General features: G+C 34.9%; 1 protein-coding gene across 1 annotated transcript; it reads right to left on the reverse strand.

Moving 5' to 3' along the window:
* Positions 1 to 10,923: 10,923 nt before the first annotated feature.
* LOC124542045 (trypsin-like) lies at positions 10,924 to 21,285 on the reverse strand. The gene is made up of 6 exons (XM_047120001.1): positions 20,842 to 21,285; positions 15,787 to 15,894; positions 14,332 to 14,452; positions 13,671 to 13,817; positions 12,654 to 12,782; positions 10,924 to 11,508 (listed from the first exon to the last, which is right to left on the reverse strand). The coding sequence occupies exons 1-6, from the start codon at positions 21,106 to 21,108 to the stop codon at positions 11,303 to 11,305; spliced, it is 978 nt and encodes a 325-aa protein (XP_046975957.1). The 5' UTR covers positions 21,109 to 21,285; the 3' UTR covers positions 10,924 to 11,302.
* Between the last annotated feature and the right edge of the window lie 806 nt (positions 21,286 to 22,091).

The following is a 22,091-nucleotide window of genomic DNA, read 5'->3' on the forward strand; positions in this document are numbered from 1 at the left end:
CGTTTTATTAATATTAGGGAATGAAACATTAATGCACCAACACCCACCAATATTGGCGCTATAGGAACTATTAGCCTTTTCATAATAAAATCAATTTTATTCAAGTAAATTTCACAATGAAGCGTTTTTGAATCGTCAATAATTAAAAACTACCGCTCTTCGGAAAGCAGCTTCTAGCGAGAAGAAACGGCAAGAAACTCGCATAGTTGCTCTTTTGATATAAACAGATTTACAATTCTGTTCTTTACAGTAATTAGTGTCCTTACATAACCAATGTGCCACCATTGAAATTTGGTAACGAACGTTGGTACATTGGCACCATCTTACAACCGGAACACAACAATACCAATTATTGGAAGAATATCTGATAAGTGTATATACCTATCCAGAGTGGTCTGTTTAAAGCCTTACCATCAAGTTAAGACAAGTGAACATGTCTCGCAATATTAAACTCCATAATATAAAATATTATTTCAAGAATGTAAACATAAATAGTCACTGTTACTTGTAAGAATTGACTATACTTACCAACAAAGGCCTTTTGAAGTTTGTCTAGATCCTAAAAATTTTAATAAAAAAAAAAAATGTTTTTAATCTGATGCAACTATATTTTAGTAAAGTATAAGAACCATCTATGGAGATACTAATTATTACTAGCGTATTAAGTGTTCGAAGATTAATAAAAAGATAGGGGAATATTTGTATATAAACATTTTACCATTTAAAAATTTTAAAAAGTTTATTTCAACAAAATCAAAAGTTAAAAAATCTTATTCATCATCAACAGCCTTTTTTCGTCCACTGCTGGACATAGGCCTCTCCAATAACACTCCACTGTGATCGATCTCCGGCTACTCGCATCCAGCTCCTGCCTGCCGCCTTGCGTATATCGTCACTCCACCGTGCCTGAGGACGTCCTACACTACGTTTGCCGAGACGCGGTCTCCACTCTAGAACACGCTTTACCCAACAAAAAAAAATCTAAAAACGAATTTAGTCTCCGGTTCCATCACAGGACCGATTAAATACTAATTATGAACAGCATTGTAAATCTGTTCATTTGAAAAGAGCAACTATGCGAGTTTCTTGATGTTTCTTCTGAGGCTGCTTTCCAAAGCGGTGGTAGTGTTCAAATTTTGATGATACAAAAAAGATTCATTATAAAGTTTATTTGAATAAAATACATTTGCTATGATTTGATGATTTGATTCAGGGACCATGCATAATACTCCATGAGGTCAAAGCGTGAACAATGGACATTTCGTTATTACGTTTTTAAAATAGAAAGCAAAATCTGATTTATTATGAAAAATTCAAGTTAACATTATAAGGTTACGAAAACATGTGATCGTTTTGAATTTAGAGTTCCTTTGGGGAATTTAAAAACCTTTATTTAATCTTAAGTAATAATGAAAAGTAACTATTAACAAAAACAGTTATCACGGGTAAAATTAAAACACAGAAAAAATATCGGGTTAGATAAAAAAATAGCGCAAAAGTTTATATGTCTTGATCACGTACCATCGACGATCAACCATCAACATTAAGAAAGTATAATTAACAGTTATGATGAAATATTTTATTATTCAATTTAAGAATTTATTTATTTACTTCTTCTTTCTTCTTTATTTGAATTTAATATTGTTGTAACCATCAGTAGTGGTGTATCACCCTGCATCAACAACAACAACAAAGGGAGAGGTCTTAGCCCAGCTGTGGGAAATTTACAGACTGTTGATGTTGTCGCAAGCAGAAAAAAACAATACCATTGCCTACTTTACGCAAAAACGCCGATATTGTAAGGAACCAAATGATTCGTTTCTTGTACACTTGTTAGTTGCCATTTAAACGCAGGTCACGTGTTTACGAGAGATAACGGCAAATGGGAGCGACGTTTTGTGATAATATTAATGAAACAACAATATTAACTAATTTTAACTCAATATTTTATAATTTTTTACTTACGTACATTGTATAAACAAGTATATCGTTTCGGTAATCTAATGCTCACTGAATTTAACGATCGAATTATTTTACCTTATTTATATATGTATTTTAAATATACAGACAGACAATTTTTTAATTAAAATTAATTTTATTTTTTTACGAATTGTGGGTAGCTTAGTTATTTTTTGTTTTCAAGTATCTTTTACAATGCTTAAACTTTATAATTTATTTTGGTACGTTAAAAACCGCCAAAATAAAAATAAATCTGCGCAAACGTCAATTAAAAGTAGGGTTTTTTAATTTACTCCTTTAAAAAAAATTAACAGAAGATTTGAACTGCGGTGACGTTGATACGTTTTTTTTATGGTATAGCTTGGCGGACGAGCATATGAGCCACCTGATGGTAAGTGGTCACCAACACCCATAGACAATGACGCTGTAAGAAATATTAAATATTCCTTACATCGTCAATGCGCCACCAACCTTGGGAACTAAGATGTTATGTCCCTTGTGCCTGTAGTTAAGAATCGTTTTTTTCTATTCAAAAAAGTGCCTTATTCAAAAAGGTACCTTTACAACATACATATATAGACTGTAACAAACAATCCCACGATTCGAACATGTGAGCCTTTTGTTAAATATTTTATAATTACAATCAAAATCAACATATTCTTTATTCAAGTAAGCTAATAAAAGGACTTTTGAAGCTTCATATCAGTATATAATAAAATGTAGTTACCACTGGTTTAGATAGTAAATTCTATCGAAAAGAACCGGCAAGAAAATCAGTAGCTACTCTTTTCTACCATTTTAATTGTATAACAGAAAAATTAACTCTTTATAATATTATCATGCCTAGAAATCAATAAATTCTATTATGCTTTTTAAGCTTAATTACAATCTTGTATTGAGTAAAATGCCTTTTTTATATGATTTTTTAACATGTGATTGATTTTTTTTTTTTCACTAATAAAGTATGGGAAAAACGAAAGAAACACATTTCAATGTAGTTTGTTTATATTTGTTTAATTTTGTTATCATTTTTGGGAATTTATTCGAATATTGATTGCTAAATTTTCTTTTAAAAGGACAATATGTCGATATGATACCAGTTATGATTTCGATATTACCTTATATATAGCAGTTATGCAGTATATATGAAATCATGGTTACTGATCTCGTTATTCTTTAAACTCTTACCTTCTGAAGTTCGTGAAGGTTTTCAAAACCAAAATAAACTTTATTCAAATAGGCTTTTACAAGCATTTTTGAATCATTTAATAAGTATATTAAGTGAAGCTACCACCGTTTCTGAAAGTATATTCCGAGATTAACCATCAAGAAACTCAGTAGTTACTCTTATTCGATATTTCGAGAGTGTCAATGCAACAGTTTTCTATAGAGAACATTCATGTACATTCTCGAATACTTAAAGAAGATTTTTTTACGTCCAGTTCGCTTCCCCTTAAGTTTGGCCATCAAAACAAGTTGTATCAACGCCTGTGCGTGTCTCGACACGTGACCGAGGTGCTCGATCTTGCGTTTTTTCAACGTTTTCCTTTGTTTTCGGGTCATGGGTCATGGCGCCCAACTGACCTGTCTCCTTGTTGTACTGGCTTGATTATCGCCGCAGATTCAGTAACAACAACAACAGCCTGTAAATTCCCACTGCTGGGCTAAAGGCCTCCTCTCCCTTTGAGGAGAAGGTTTGGAACACATTCCACCACGCTGTTCCAATGCGGGTTAGTGGAATGCACATGTGGCAGAGTTCTATGAAATTTGTCACATGCAGGTTTCCTCACGATGTTTCCTTTTCACCGCTGAGCACGAGATGAATTATAGAGACAAATTGAGCACATAATTCAGCGGTGCTTGCCTGGTTTGAACCCGCAATCATCGGTTAAGATGCACGCGTTCCAACCACTGGGCCATCTCGACTCATATCTGGGTTCAAATCTCAGTGTGGTTGATAAAACTTCGTAGGTTCGTAGATTATCCGGATAACGTTTTAATAGCAGCCTAGAATCTAGAAGTTGGATGTCTATGCTACGTGTTTTGAAATGCAAATAAATTCGCTGTAAGAATGTAATTAAAGAGTACGTTTTGCACACACCCTTATGCATTTTGATATACTTTTCGAATTTGGTTAGTCTTCCTTAAGACGGCTACCATATCAGTCACCTCCTCGTGATGTACCCTGGGCAACGGGGCCAACTTGAGCTTAGTCGTCGGCCACGGCTAAGCCTGGCATTAGGCTCTGGCACGGGGCCCTTATGGTCCCGGTCGAGTCTCACATACCCGTCCCGGTCCCCTGACCGGGGGGGCATGCGATCTCGTTAAACAAAAAAAAAAACGGCCACCATGAGCGAAATTGGACTAGTGCATAATCATCAATATAATCGAGCCTCTAGTAAAAACGTGTTAATCATATTATAAGTATCAGCTACCATATCACAAATATTACTGGCTTGTAGTATTTTGCGCAAGCCGTTTGGGTATCCTCTCATTAAAATTTCCAAACAGGACTCAGTATTGTTGTATTCTGGTGTCAAGGATGAGTGAGCCAGTGTGACAGGCACCAGGGACATAACATCTTAGTTCCCAAGGTTAGTTGAATGTTCAATATTTCTTACAGCCTTATTGTCTTCGAGCGGTGATGGCCACTTATCATCAGGTGACCCATATGCTCATCTGCCAACCTATACGCAAGTCGAGGCTGTTTTGGAATTGAAACAGTTATCATTACTTACTGTGGTCTTTCTCCGGCTAGACTAGCTAGAGGCCTATGTCCAGCAGTGGACGGATACGGGCTGATGATGAGATGATGATGATGATGATCATTACTTGGCCTCCAGCTAGAACAAAAGTATCAAAATCGTCGATATTGTATTTAAAAAAGGCCCAAATTTTTGGAAATGACAAAATTATATATTCGATTCCAGATAATAGTTTAGATAAAGGCTTTTTGGAATCGACCTATAAAAAGCCTGCAAGAACTCTGACTTGTCCTTGTCATACTTTAAGAGTTCAAGATTTTAGACAGTAGTGAGCGAGTTAGTACAACTCACTAATATTATAAATGAAAAAAAAATAAGTCTGTATGTCTGTCCCTCAACCAAATTTGATTTGAAATTAGTTAAGAAATGAGGATTTATGCAAGAAGGCGGTAGGTAGTAGCTGGATGCGAGTAGCCGGAGAAAGACCACAGTGACTTGGCCTATGTCCAGCAGTGGACGGGAACGGGCTGATGATGATGAGGAAATCAGCTTCAACCCCAAACACGGACATAAAAAATTTGTTATAATTAAAAAAAAATCGAAAGTCCATTAAAAAAAAAAAAACAATAAATAGGTCTTACTCAATACAAGATGATACTAATGATAAAAAAGCTAGGACTTAGTATTGACTTACTATTAATTTGTAGGCAGGAAATATAAAAAAATAATTGTTCCTTACTGACATACTATGTAATTAATATCTTTGAAAAGAGTAACTGTTGAGTTTCTTGCTGGTTCGTCACGTTAGAATCTACTTTCGGAACCGGTAGTATTTTTTTATGGTATAGTTTGGCGGACGAGCATATGGGCCACCTGATGGTAAGTGGTCACCCATAGACAATGAATATGTAAGAAATATTAACTATTCCTTACATCGTCAATGCGCCACCAACCTTGGGAACTAAGACGCTATGTCCCTTGTGCCTGTAGTTACACTGGCTCACTCACCCTTCAAACTGAAACACAACCATACTGCAAACTGTTGTTTAGCGGTAGAATATCTAATGAGTGGGTGGAACTGAGCAGAGATGGCCCAGTGGTTAGAACGCGTGCATCTTAACCGATGATTGCGGGTTCAAACCCAGGCAAGCACCGCTGATTCATGTGCTTAATTTGTCTTTATAATTCATCTCGTGCTCAGCGGTGAAGGAAAACATCGTGAGGAAACCTGCATGTGGCAAATTTCATAGAAATTCTGCCACATGTGTATTCCACCAACCCGCATTGGAACAGCGTGGTGGAATATGTTCCAAACCCTCTCCTCAAAGGGAGAGGAGGCCTTTAGCCCAGCAGTGGGAATTTACAGGCTGTTGTTGTTGTTGGGTGGAACTTACCCAGACGGACTTGCACAAAGCCCTACCACCAAAAATACTTCCTTGTAATACTTTCCTTCAACGCTAAGTCTCATTTCTACATTGCCTCTAAATCGTCTGTGATCTGTAAGATCCATGTATTCTATTAAACAGATCATCTCGACTCTTATATACATATACTAATTCATTATCAATATTATGTGCAAACTACATAAGTTATACAACATATATATGTTATAATCATCGGAAAATATTTTAAATTGGTGTCAGTGAATTGTGCCGCTTATCAAAATTTGGCAATAATTAATGTTAGGCGTTAGATAAATATATCTGTCAAGGGTATTTTAATATTACGTTGAGAAACAAAGCATGTACATATCTTCTAATTGGACAGGGTTTTACCCAAGTTCATCTGGGTAAAATCACCTATTCACATATTTTCAATATTTTTGTGTTCCGATATTAAATATAAGAGACAGTACAGGTTAAAGAACTTTATTACTCCATACCCCCGCGAAATTGTACACGTATGAATTTAACTATCAAATATAGCCTTAGTAACTCATTATATCAGTTATCTGCCACAAAAAGTCCCATCAAAATCAGTCAAGCCGTTGCAATTAGCCGGAACAAACAGAGAGATAGGCAGACAAAAATTGTAAAAAATGTTATTTTGGTATATGTACCATGTATGCAACATATGCATTGAGTAAAAAAGCCTATTTTAATATTACAAACAGACACTCTAATTTTATTATATGTATAGATATAGAACCTCACAGTTCTCTTAACAATGATTAATACATATAACTTATATAGAAAGTTTGTTTTTGTGGTAGAATCTGCGGCAGAACATATACATATTGACCCAAAAAATATATTTAAAAACAATAACAAAATAATGTAAAAATATAAATTTTTGAAAACAATAATTAGTGTTTTTTAAATATAGAAATAATATTTACTAATTTTATTTATATCATGGAGCATGGATCAGAGATGGCCCAGTGGTTAGAACGCGTGTATCTTAACCGATGATTTCGGATTCAAACCCAAGCAAGCACCACTATATATATCTATGTGCTTAATTTGTGTTTAAAATCCATCTCGTGCTCGGCGGTGAAGGAAAATATCGAGAGGAAACCTACAGGAAATACACATGTGTCGAATTTCATCGAAATTCCGCCACATGTGTATTCCACCGACCCGCATTGGAACAAAGTAGTGGAATATGTTCTGAATATGAGAAGTAACGACGGCACCACAAACACCCAGACCCACGACAACATAAAAAACTAATGAACTTTTTCTAGATCGACTCGGGAATCGAACCCTGGACTTTGGAGTGTACCATGAAAATCGGTGTACATACTACTCGACCACGGAAATCGTCAATTCATTCTCATTTTAGCCTTTGTGGCTGAGAGCAGTGACAGATAATATACAAAGGATTAAAATGTCCGAGCCCGTTTTTAAAAGACATGACGTCAGCATTGGTGACGGCACGAGTGTCAGGGTTTTTCCCGGTGGGATGAAATGAAACCCAGGAAATAATCCTCTCTGATTTATTCCAATATGAGGCGGTCCGATCGCTCCGACGGCTCGACCAAGTCTGTCGAAACCGGCGGGCGTTTGGTCTTTTATAGCAAAAATAGGTGGGTAGACTTATTCACTCAACATAACACCTGTTTACGAACACTAAAATATTTTAGACTAATTTAACATTTGACAATTCACTCAAAATTATGAAGTCAACAATCAAACAGTTTTAAATTAATAAAATCATCATTTTTGGACACGTGCTTTTCTTAAAATCGTGGTTTCGCGCCGACATATATAAAAATAAAAAATGATAAATAAAAATTAATTATAATTATAGAAAATATTAAGAATATTATGGGCGGTTATGACCACTTAACAACAGATAGGCCAAATAATACTCTCTTAATTTACTTTATACTTAATTGTACACCACTCGGCGAAAAAATAAACACAAAATGAATCCAGTCTAAATAAAAGAGGCTCTTACTTAGTTAATACCTTATATAAAGAAGACAATTACTTAAATAAAAAACCACAGCAACAACAGAGTATATACCACTGCTGGACATTGGACCAGCTTGTTTGAATAAGCTTCAAATCTTCTTCTTATTCTTAACCCAACTGTGGAACATTCACAAGTTGCTAGAATAATAGTATTCTACCAAGAAGTTGTAATCCGTGATTTATTTTTAATTATACCAAAGCCCAATTTTAAGGTATTTCTAATATCCCTATACTTGTACCCCTCCAATCAACCTAAGAGCTTGAACCAGGGGTGGGGACAAAAGTCCTGGGGTCAGAATCGAACTATCGATACATCGATGTTGCTTTGTAGCTGCTAGTAAGTTAATTTTTAGTTTAATTATTTACGTCATCAGCAATTGCCCTTAACCCATTTTTAGGGCTTCCTCAACTTGCTTCCTATAATAATTAACCTAATTTGAAAACTAAAATGTCACTTAATCTTATAACAGATTAATCTTTAGTTTAATCGTCTTTAAAACCTTAAAATATCTCTGTATAATTTAAAGCATAGAGCTAGGAGTAGGGAGGACTATAACCCAAGCAACCAGGATCGAATTATTAACACATTAAAACGTGTAGGTCACCTGCAAACTTGGAGTTTATTTGAAATTTGTTTTCTTTAAGTAGCATACTCACAAATAACAACAGACATGTGTAAGCGTACTTGCTATTGCTATCAAAGTTTTTGACGTGCTATTAAGTAGCATGCTTCTTTCAAAACTCTTTTCATACTTTTAACTATTTATCTTCTTATTTCGAGAGTCTGCCTTCGGAGAAAGCACTCTATTTTGCACTGTCTTTTCCATCTTCCTATTCAATGGGTTCTAATTTCGATATCTTGGGGTACAGGAGGCTATGTTCTGGTGAAAACATATCAAGAGACTGCCTGCGACGTAGTCCTTAAGTCGACGCCTGTCATGATCAGCATTACCTCAAATGACTCTTTTGGAGCTTATCTGCTACTTCAAGACTCCTATTCTATAGCGTATATACTAGCCGATCTGCTTGGTTTGCCACGGGTGCAATACTGATATTAAATATTCTACAGAATTTGTTTATTTACATCACATTAGAGAGATCTAAACTTATCAGTGTTTCTTTACTATGTCCATGTATTATATACAAAACCTTCCTCTCGAATCACTTTATCTATTAAAAGAAAACCATATCAAAACCATCCGTAAAATGGATGTTGGAAAAATTAAATGTCTTTGATGCAAAAGATTTGAAATTTTAAATGTATGCTCTATAGGTGAGTCGAGATGGCCCAGTGGTTAGAACGCGTGAATGGGTTCAAACCCAGGCAAGCACCGCTGTTTAATGTGCTTAATTTGTCTTTATAATTCATCTCGTGCTCAGCGGTGAAGGAAAACATCGTGAGGAAACCTGCATGTGACAAATTTCATAGAAATTCTGCCACATGTGCATTCCACCAACCCGCATTGGTACAGCGTGGTGGAATATGTTCCAAACCTTCTCCTCAAAGGGAGAGGAGGCCTTTAGCCCAGCAGTGGGAATTTCAGGCTGTTGTTGTTGCTCTATAGGTGGTGGAGGAGGTGTACCAATAATGTTCTTTTAGAAACAACCTTTTGGGTTTATAAAATCTGAATCTTATGAACCGATTATTAGCGATAAAATTATTTATTATAATTTACTAACAATAAGACACTTTCAGTTACAAACAGAAATTACAGCGCATAAATCCGCGGGAACGGCTAGTTTAAAATAAAATGAGAAAATCTTTTTCAAAATATATTTTTGTTTTAATACATTGGTAACTATTATAATCTTTGGCGTTAACTTTAACATACAAATTACTACTACAATAAATAGTTAATTAAACTAGAACTTAAAACTACATAAAATATATAATTGTAAAATCGGTAACTCAAATGGCTTTCGAATATAGCATGGCAACATTTTTCTACGCATTTATCCGTTTTCTCAAAGATAACAATGATAGTTTTCAAAAATAGACAAATTAAAAAAAATTTAAAAAATAGAACAGTGATACAAATTTAAAAATCGAATGTTACTTTTTGTTGAAATAGTTGGTATAATACGTTCAAATATGAAATACAATTTGCAAGTTGAAATATTTGATAAACACGACCATCTTAAATTAGTAAACACGCACGCTATCAAATTAGGATGTAATTTAAATTCCAAAAATATCAGACCTAGAATTTAGTGGCATACTCTGTCAAACTAAAAGTAGGTTATCATTTTAGTATATCTATGGAGGGCGTGTATGTATGACTTTTAAAATATCCCTCTTTCAACTTATTATTCATACAATCACTCAAATATGATACTAACTATGAACTAGTGAACCGCCCCGGCTTCACATGGGTGCAATGCTGATACGAAATATATTACAGAATGTCTTACAACGTTCACAGTTTTCAGTCATTGGACAATATAGGAGGACTCATCAGGAGGACTTATAGTTTTGGAGATCTTGTGATAAATAAATATGAGACAACATCACATACATTACTCTGATCCCAATGTAAATAGCTAAAGCACTTGTGTTGTGGAAAATCAGGAGTAACGAAGGTACCACAAACACCCAGGCCCAAGTCAACATAGAAAACTAATGATAATCTATATCGACTCGGGCGGGAATCGAACCCGAGAGCTCGGAGTGGCGTACCCTTGAAAACCGGTGTACACACCACTCGACCACGGAGGTATCACAATAAAAACCGCTCTTTCTTACGACATCACTTTAGAAATAATTTTATGTGTTTCTCTATTATATTGTGCATGTATTATATATATAAACCTTCCTCTCGAATAAATCTATCTATATAAAAATTGCATCAAAATCCGTTGAGTAATTTCAAAGATCTAAGCATACATAGGGACAGACAGCGGTAAGCGACTTTGTTCTATACTATGTAATGATGATTAATATTATTTTTACTCGTGAACGGTTGAATGGGTCTGAATGAATGACTATCGTCTAAATCTGTAACAGATTCAGATTATAGTCTAAAATAGCTCAAAGGGTATTTTTTAACTGTAAACCCTGACTACCTCCTTTCTCCTTTCATCCGGACGAAGCCGTAAGCTGAGACTAGTAAAATAAATATCTCTTAAACTATACAGTATTTTTAATGGTTGTGCGTGACTCAGTTCCAAAAAGTCGTATCCCATTCTGATCGATATTCTTATAAATATATCCTATATAATCTAGTATATTTTTTGTCCTAGTGAATTAGCAGTGCTTTTGATCCAATCGACGTATGACGCTACTCTAGTGTAAACACCCGGGCGCGCTCGCCTCGCACAGCCAGACCCCCATGACACGACGCCGTGTAACTGCCAACGATTGCTGTAACACGCCAGGGGACCCCCTGAGTCCCCCTTGCACGCATCAACACCGCCAGACAGGATACCTGGAAATGAAAAATAGTTAATCAGGTCGGAAATATTTTGGTAAATAATGTAACCAAAAATGTTACTAGCTATAGTCCATGATTTCACCTGCATCTTTTGGATTGATAGGTATTTAATAAGTAAACTAATTGATATACCTAACACCACCATCCATCATGTACCCTACATACTGTGTGTCGTGGGTCACTAAAAGATTTTAGATTAAGTACTTCAAAATCTATAACAGGTTTATTTTGTTTCAATTTAACTCCTTCAACCGTTTTTCCATGATATTTTTTATTTTTATTTACATTAATTCTCTATAAGCAGCCAGTATTGTATACGCTTTCTAAAATGTTTTTTTTATTCAATTGTAACAATTCAATAAATTACAATCAAGAATCATTTTCAGCACATCTACGGCTAATGCTCCTTAAAATGACCAAAACCGAGATTTTACATGCAGTTGTCGTCCCATAACCACTGGGACAAAAATTGGCTTACGCTATTAATATATAATACCAGTAATCGTCCGCGGTTTCGCTTGCATTAGGGTGTTAGTTCTCACGTGTCACGCAAAAAAGTATCCTATGACCTTTCTTGGAGTTTATATTTACTAGTTATTACTACTTTTAAATTTAAATTTTGAGAGCCGAGACGGCCCAGTGGTTAGAACGCGTGCATGTTAACCGATGACTTCGGGTTCAAACCCAGGCAAGCATCACTATATATATGTATGTGCTTAATTTGTGTTTATAATTCATCTAGTGCTCGGCGGTGAAGGAAAACATCGTGAGGAAACCTACATGTGTCTAATTTCATCGAAATTCTGCCACATGTGCATTCCACCGACCCGCATTGGAACAGCGTGGTCGAATATGTTCCAAAACCTCTCCTTAATGGGAGAGGCGGACTTAGCCCAGCACTGGGTAATTTACAGGCTGTTACTTTACTATATTGATTTCATACCAAATTTCATCAAATTCTAATCAGCGGTATGGTCGTTAAAGAACGACAGTCAGACAGACAGACAGACAGACAGAGAAACATTCACATTTACACAGCATAGATTTCAGAGCCAATGATTTTTATGCCCCAAAATAAAAAAAGACTACAGAAGAAATAGATCCAAATTAATATATTACCAAAATGATTTTGTACTTACCAGCGCATAACATAGAGTCCAATATCGTTTGCTGACATCCACCTAATACTTTTTCCTTCCTGCATGTAGTTTGATCAAGAACAGGAACAGCTGCAGCTCTCAAGACTGGCGCAAAATTCTCCGTTGCTTCTGTAATTAAAGGAATTGTTCATTAAAGTTAACAAAGACAAATAACAGTACTCAGTATTGTTGTGTTCCGGTCTGAAGGGTGAGCGAGCCAGTGTAACTACAGGCACAAGGGACATAACATCTTAGTTCCCAAGGTTGGTGGCACATTGACGATGTAAGGAATAGTTAAATTTCTTACAGCGTCATTGTCTATGGGTGATGGTGACCACTTACCATCAGGTGGCCCATTTGCTCGTCCGCCAACCTATACCATGAAAATTAGTGTAAATTGGACTTAATAGTGAATTTGAATTTTAAGACCCGAGATGGTCCAGTGGTTAGAACGCGTGCATCTTAACCGATGACTGCAGTAAACCCAGGCGAGCACCACTGAATATTCATGTGCTTAATTGATGTTTATAATTCATCTCGTGCTCGATGGTGAAGGAAAACATCGTGACGAAACCTGGTGTCTAATTTCATAGAAATTCTGCTACACGTATATTCCAACGACCCGCATTGGAACAGCATGGTGGAATATGTTCCAAACATTTACCTCTCAGGGAGAGGAGGACTTAGCAGTGGGAAATTTAGAGGCTTCACTTCTGACTCAGGCTTCAAGCAGTAGACACCAGGCTAATTAGTTGATAGGATAAATGTAATTTCTGTATTTCTTGATAAATAGCTTAACAGGCCTCGCTTTTTATAACTAAATGAGTTTAGTAAATTGTTATTTCTAAGATTGTTTATTTGTATGGATGTAACAACAAATCTATTTATTTTTGAATAGTTTTATTAATTACTCAGACTTTTCTAGATACCTGAAGAAAAAAATGTCCGATTAATTTCATGACTAATAATCTAAATTAGTATGATAAAAATATAGATAAAAATCGTCCTGCTAACTACCTGCCTGATATCCCCAGCCGCTGACAGCGCACCACCTCCCGGTCGTGTCTGCTTTGTCAGGCAGGCAGATCGGCCTGACGTGACTGTTGAACTGAACTCCGGAGCGTGACACGAGGATGACAGCTATGTCATTGCTATGAGGACCATCTGATGATATGAAATAGTATTTTATCTTTCAAGACTTTTTGGTATATTTAACTTTAAATACACGATTTCTGGTATTATTTTATAATTTTGAAGATAATAGAATACCCAAAACTTCGTTATATTATGAAAAATTGGCTGAAAATATTATCTATAATACTATAATGTAACACTCATATACTTATTCTAACTCTGCCCGAGACTTTGTGCCTGTTTGAATTTATGCAAAAAATAATATTTGGGTCTAAGTTACTTATTATATCATCTATCTGCCAGTAAAAATCCCATCATAATCGGTATACTCGTTCCAGAGATTAGTCAAAACAAATAGAAATTGAAAAAAAATAGTTATTTTGATATATATATCGTTTATACATACATATGCATCAAAAAGCGGTTATTTTAACATTACAAACAGACTCTCCAATTTTTTTATATGTATATAGCACTATTATAGAAACGTAGAGTTACATTTATACTTTTTTATTTCAAAACGAGATGAAAACTCTTCACTCACTCTTCCGGAATTCAGGGTGCGGTACCACCTTCTCGGCCAGGAAACGATTCTCGTGCTTATCCTGCATTTTCAAACGATGCTCGCCCACTAACAATCTGATGTGGTCCAGCTGAAGAGGCTGCTGAAATATCAAATCAACCATTTGAGACACAATATTAAAAATAAAATTAAAATAACACCGTCTTAAATAAATGATCTACTTTTTAGTGGCAGGTAAAATAAAATTGTATGTATAAAATAACACACACATGCTCATCGATCATTCATACACACATACACCTATATCACATTTGCCTCACAGAAACATATACACTTTGTATTAAGTAATAATTTTAGTTACCTACATTTATTTTCTCTGTAATTTTATTTATAATAATTAAAAGTTTGCTAAAATAACACATGATGTTATGAAAGGATGGATCTCCCTGACACGATTATTTATTATGTTCACTAGAGAGATCCAACCTTAAATATGTATAAGGTGGCAAAGAATATACTTTTATTTATTTACTTTTAATAAACGTAACAAAAACTAGCAAGCCACAATGAAGCAAGCAAAGTTAAAATATATATTTGTGAACGGTACTACAGAAATAATATACTAGGAAAAATTACTGCTGTACTAATTATGATAGCGTTGAATGGTGGCAAGAATGCAAGGTTCTACGTTGAAACGCAATTCTGATTTACTGGGCAAAAATGAACCAGGTGGGTAATTCTACTAACGATTTTTTTATTATAAGTGATCACCATCACCCATAGACAATGACGCTGTGAGTAATATTACAATTACTCACATCGTCAATATGCCACTAACCTTGGGAACTAAGATGTCATGTCCCTTGTGCTTGTAGTAACACTGGCCCACTCACCTTCAAACCGGAACACAACAATACTGAGTACTGTTATTTGGCGGTAGAATAACTGATGAGTGTGTGGTATCTTCCTACACGGGCTTGCACAAAGCCCTACCACCAAGTAAGATTGATGGTTGATGATTCGTTCCTGATTCTTTTACGATACAATTTTGACAACTCGAAATAATCGTAATGAGAGGTGTATCATGCACAGGGAACTATTTTCCCACTCACCTAATCTAGCTGAATTCCTCAACATTTAAAATGGCTACCCAAGTCGTATTATTTACACAAAAATAATCTTGGATAAATACAGAATTATTTTACTGGTATATAGTTTTCAAATTTCGAATGTTAAATTCAGAATCATGACTCAAGAATATATACTTAAGATATGAAACAAATATTTCTTTGCTTTTGTTCCTGCTGATTAAGGATTAATTCTACAAAGGTTGAACGGCTAGCAAAGTTACTACATGTGAGCAGAATTAGCACCCAATTCTTTCACCAGTGAAGACATTAAGGCGAGGTATTACACATGAAGGTTTTTTGAAAAGAGGTTTTATATATTATTTTACTGATAAGAATGAATACTAACTTTATCGAAGCAATGTGCAGCGGATAACACGAGTCTCTCAGCGATGACAGCGCCCCCACAGTGATGCTCGAACGTTAATTTGTCAGCATCTAGCATTTGGATTTCCACCTGAAAAAAAACAAATGAATATCAAAAAATGTCTTCCTGAAAATTTTTCAACAACATCAATCAAAAGACGCCTCCTATCACCTTAAACCGGTTCTATATTGATAACCATTTATAAGTCGAGTCGAGATGGCCCAGTGGTTAGAACGCGCGCATCTTAACCGATGATTGCAGGTTCAAACCCAGGCAAGCACCGCTGATTCGTGTGCTTAATTTGTCTTTATAATTCATCTCGTGCTCAGCGGTGAAGGAAAACATCGTGAGGAAACCTCCATCTGACAAATTTCATAGAAATACCGCCACATGTGTATTCCACAAACCCGCATTGGAACAGCGTGGTGGAATATGTTCAAAACCTTCTCCTCAAAGGGAGAGGAGGCCTTTATAATAATATAATAATAATAATAATAATAATAATAAGTTTATTTCGCTTAATAAATATTCAATTTACATTAGGGTGCTGAGAACTCCTAGTAAGTATAATAATACCTGTATCAGGAGTTCACGCTCTTCCATAACAGTTATAGTGATTAATTGAAATAAACCATAGAAAAAAAAAAAGAAGCTGAAAAAGCCTTTAGCCCAGCAGTGGGAATTTACAGGCTGTTGTTGTTGTTGTTGTTATAATTAAACTATAATGAGTAGTAGTCGCCCGCTTCGATCGCGTTTCAGAGTTTTGGTTGTCAAGTTAGGCAAAAGTATCCTATGTCCTTTCTTTGAGTTTGAATTTGCTTCATACCAAATTTCATCAAATTCAGACAGAGTTTTCACATTTATAATATTACTATAGATATTAATGTAGATTACTTGATGATACGGCTTTACGAAAGCCTATTTGAGTAGGTACCACTCACTCATTAGATATTATTTGTATGATATGATATTAGTAGTATTGTGTTCCGGTTTGAAGCGTGAGTGAGCTAGTGTAACTTCAGGCACAAGGGACATAACATCTTAATAGGCTATTTGACTAATAAAACAAAGAAATGAATTGTGAATTATTGTAATCAATGTATATTATGAGTTTAGAAATGGTTATTTACTAACGAAAGTTAAAAATAATACTTAATTTATTCAAAAATCCATCTACAAAAGTGCAACATTTCAAACGTTTGACACGTGACACAAAACGCTCCTGATTGGCCGGGCTACCTTAACTTCTACTAAATAATATAAAATGGATTTTAAAAACCAGTCAAATAGCCTATTCTCAAGGTCAGACACTTTGGCAAATGTAAAAAAATGGTTAATATTTCTGACCATTATATGGGTGGTGACCACGTACCATCAGGTGTCTCATATGCTTGTCCACCAACCTACAGCATAATAATAACAGGTCGTAAGATTAACCCAAAAATGCACTTCATAAAATTCAACCTAGATGTCAGAGAATGATCTTAAATTTTCAACGATTATACAACGATGTGTGTCAAATCGTATCGAGGCTAATGCATTGTATGCAAAGTGTTGTCTCTTACAAAGCATCTTTCTTTGCTCAAGACTAGTAAAGCGCGGTATTCAATAAAGGGGTTCCGTAGAATTTGAACTAATGATTACGAAAGTTGTTTTGTTTCTTAGTTTTTAACCCATCAAGCTTATGTGAGTAAATAGCATTTAAATGTCAGATAATCTAATAAGTAATATTTTGTATTATTTTGTTCTGATTTGAAGGATGAGTGAGACAGTGTAAATAAAGGAGCAAGAAATATTATAAAATCAAATAGTTCCGAAGGTTGGTGGCGCATTGAAATTTTAATTGATAATAATGATGATACCAATGTATATAGGCGGTGATGACCACATACTATCCGGTGGTCAGTGTGTTGTGGTCAGTAATAATGGGATGGAGTTTGTCAATAAGTACAATTAAATTTATATATCTGCTTATAAACCAATAAATACTCATTAATATAATCTTGTTATGATAATTGGATTGAAGTAAAAATTAATAAAAAGGAATTATTTTATGAATAGCTTTTGAAACATGTGAACCAATGATATCCCAACAATGTGATCATGATTATTTAAATATCATAGATGTATAGGATTTTTTGGATGCGTTCAATTTAAACTTAGCGAAACGTTTTGAAAGTTGCTATAAATTAAATATTATTATAAATGCAATACTAAATATTCATCTAATCATTATGAAATGTATTTTATTTTAATTGTATTTAATGATAATTAAAAAATGTAAAATAAGGATCTCCGATATTCTGGCGACAGTTTAAAAGTGAAAGTTCAACGAGCATTCGTATCCGAACGTTGCATCATGGCGGGCTGTCAAAATGGCGCGTTTTTTTGTTAATTTTCGCGGTTATTCTTATGCGAGCGGTTTGCGCAATTGAAAAATAAATTAGCCATCCGTAATTAAATAATAATGAAGGTATCCGCTTATATAATTATTGTTAATGTATTTACATAAACATAAAACCTTTAAATTACATTTATAACCAATGTATTTTAATAACAATATGTACTAACTTTTATAAAGTCAATAGTTATACAACATAACAGCCTGTAAATTGCCCACTGCTGGGCTAAGGCTCTCCCTTTGAGGAGAAAGTTCGGAACATATTCCACCACGCTGTTCCAATTTGGTTCCAAATTGGAGAAATACACACGTGGAAGATTTTTTATGAAATAAGACAAGAAAGTTTCCTCGCGATGTTACGCAAATTAAGCAAGCGCATTCATCGGTTAAGATGCACGCGTTCTAACCACTGGGCCATCTCGGCTCAATAGTTATATATTTAAATCAATAGAATATGATCTACATTGTCATTTTTTTTCGAAAATTATTAAATGTTTTAAAAAGTACGCTTCGTTTGAAACTAATTAAAATAAAAGGATTTAAAAAACGAATTACGATTCAACGACGGAACACTGCTAGCATTCTTGTCCCCATTCCGAGCGGTCGTAAATCCTTAATGCAAATTATATATATTATTATGTAAATAAGTACATTTATGATTAATCACAGATTATAAAACGGAATGCAGTACGAGAGACACTATAGGGAAACAACTGGATCTGATACAAAATGTATGTATATATACATACTTAAAATGCCCTGCAGTACAAAATGACACTTCTATTATTAATATTCTTTTTTTTTTTACTGTTTCATTTTCTCGTTTTAAGGAGGTTTTATTTTCCGTTTTTTTCCAAATGGACCACCTCAATCACTTAATAAAAATTTCCGCACAATCCTACATGTATTGAGAATGACTGCTTTCTATAATAAAATAAAAGTGAGTTTGTGTATACCAAGTGCTTGTAAGTAAACAGTGAGTGAAAAATAACTCTGGTTGATGAAATATTATTATTATAATATACAATATTCTACTAATATTATAAATCCAAAAGTTAGTGAGGATGTATGTATGCTTGTTACTCTTTCACGAAAAAACTACTGAACTGATTCGGGTGAAAGTTTACAGTAATATAGGTTATACATCAAAACACCTAGACTAATAATGATTTCATGTAATTTGGTCTTAATTACAAGTACCCATGAGAAGCCGGGGCGCGTCGCTAGTACTTAATAAAATGTTATACGTCTGACATACAATGTACAGCCTTAACCGTTAGAGCTAACGGTAACAGGATGAAATTTTGCAGGGGACGGAGGATTTTACATATTTCATCCCCTAAAGGAATTGAATGGGAGATGAAAGTTACAATAGAAATTCGTCCTTCTGATATGATATGTTATTTTGTATTTGGGATTATGTTAATATGTTAAAGAATTGTTCAAGATTTTTTTTCGATGAATGATGAATTCATCACCTAAAAGTGACATTTAGGATCAGGTAAATGTGCAAGCGATCTGAAGTAAAAAGGGAAGGACAACTCCCCATCATAGAAAATAGGATGTATCCATCAAGATAAAAAAAAATAAAAGGAAGTAATATCATATTGGAAAGATAGAAATATGAATCTTTGTGTCTAAGTAAAAGGCAGATATTAAAGTGTTCTGATAATAAATAACTACCCAAGCGGGTGAAATTGGGGATGAAAATTTGTAAGGAAGTTAATCGTTGTTTTAACTTTTAAGTAACAAAAATAAAAATCAGTAACTGTCCTTCTTTTAAGTAAAAGATTAATGTTACGTTGTTTTCTGTTGAGTTATACCATTGCTGAATGGTGAAAGAGGGAACGATTAATATTTCTTGCGATGCCATTTAGTGGGGGATCAGTTAGCATCAAGTGGCATATTTGCCAATTGTTTAGTGCTCATCCCTTTTATAACAAATTCTTATTATATGGTAGTCCGGAATAAATTGCTATTTAGCTCCATATTATGCATAATCGTTTAAAACAATCGCGAATGCTTCCGCCCATAATCACTTTTAATTGCATTAAAAAACTAATTTAATTGCTTTTAATGTACAAAAACTGTTTTTGTATGAGGTTCTTTAGGAAATCGATTCTTATATATATTTGCTACTGTTCGCATCGTATCAAGTTTCTTGAGTCTTTCAAGAAACTTGATACGATGCGAAAAGTAGCAAATATATATAAGAATAAAATTCGATTTTAAGACTTGTACCACAGCATTAGAGTTCATTATTCATTGTCTAAGAAGAATAATAACGCATTGAAGGATATATTATCGACTATAAGTTTGAAAAAAGATCAAAATGGCCTGGGGTTTCTAGGGGTAATTCCGACACAAGCAAGTTACCTCACGACACAACACCAAGCACGACTAAGTAACACAAAAAAAACCCAAGCGAAAAGAGTGAAGCCTGTAAAAGTTTTATTGCCAGAAGGCTCCACTGGTTAACGAGAATTTTTGAAGCTGGTATCACCAGGCTTTTACAATATGGGTTGACATTATAAACTGCTCAGGGTTGCTTAAACCAATGTAAACTATATCAATGTATTTTTTTTAACAGTACAAAGCACAATGACCAGATTACTGGCAACAGTTTTGTCACTCACCTGCCAAGGGAAGGCCCCATAGGGGGCCTCGGATCCCCCAACGATTTTCCCTCTACGTAAAGTAAAATCCACTGTCCTCGTACCGCACTTCACTTTTTCCTTGCCCGGTTTTATCGAATTCTGGCTGAAGTAATTCGTCGAGAAACTGTTAAAGGCTTTCGAGGGACGCGTCCTGTTCTTATAGTACTCCATATGATTTATTCGACTCGTGAAAACATCGGATGAGCACACATTGAAAATGTTTAGTAATATGATTAACTTAATCATTGTTAACACAGATTATGACAGCAAAAAAAAAAAACAAAACACAAAATCGAAAAAGAAATACAAATTTTCGGAACGTTGATTCGAATCAAAACATATCGTTGCTTCTATTTTTTTTTTTTTAATTTTGTGCGCATGAGTAACACGTGTGTGCCATCCGACATCTGATACCAAAGTGAGCTCAGATCGTAACGTTTTCCTTTTTTTCTCTCCGTTCACAATGCCATGTGTGCTACACATGAAATGTGGGTCACGGATCGGTCTGAAGATGCATCTTTTGTCCAATAATTGTCACGGTTAAGATTCGGCACGGTGTCACACGCATTAATGATTCAATTCATTTTTGAAACAGAGATTGTAATCTAGATAACCTTAATACCTATTCAAAAGGGAAGTCAATAGTCAAAATTTTCTTTAGAACACACTTGCTTATGGATAGTCAAAATTGTAATCCCGGTTCGAAATTTAACACTTCGGACTTTTGTTATGGAATAGGTTGGCGGACGAGCATATAGGCCACCTGATGGTAAGTGATCACCATCACCCACAAAACAATGACGCTGTAAGATGCTATGTCCCTTGTGCCTGTAGTTACACGGACTCACTTACCCTTCAAACCGGAACACAACAATACTGCGTACTGTTGTTTAGCGGTAGAATACCTGAGTGGGTGGTACCTACCCAGGCGGGCTTGCATAAAGCCCTTAAACCAAGACCGGAGAACAACCGGCGAAAGAAACTCAGCAAAATTTGAATTATATATGTATATTTAATAGTATATAATGATAGAAACTCTGTTTAGTTTGCAATACTGATCCCAAAGTTTCAGGAAACCAGTGACAGGAATCTGGACGTTGACAGAGCTTTCAATCATGAACCTCGAAAGCCATTAGTACTGAACTGTTTCCGGTCGTATTGTAGACCGGATATACGTAGTAAACTTGTACTTGTGACTTCTGTACTGTAATAATATTTCCCGCGCAATT

Source organism: Vanessa cardui, chromosome 29, assembly GCF_905220365.1.
Source record: "Vanessa cardui chromosome 29, ilVanCard2.1, whole genome shotgun sequence".
Taxonomy (NCBI): Eukaryota; Metazoa; Arthropoda; class Insecta; order Lepidoptera; family Nymphalidae; genus Vanessa; species Vanessa cardui.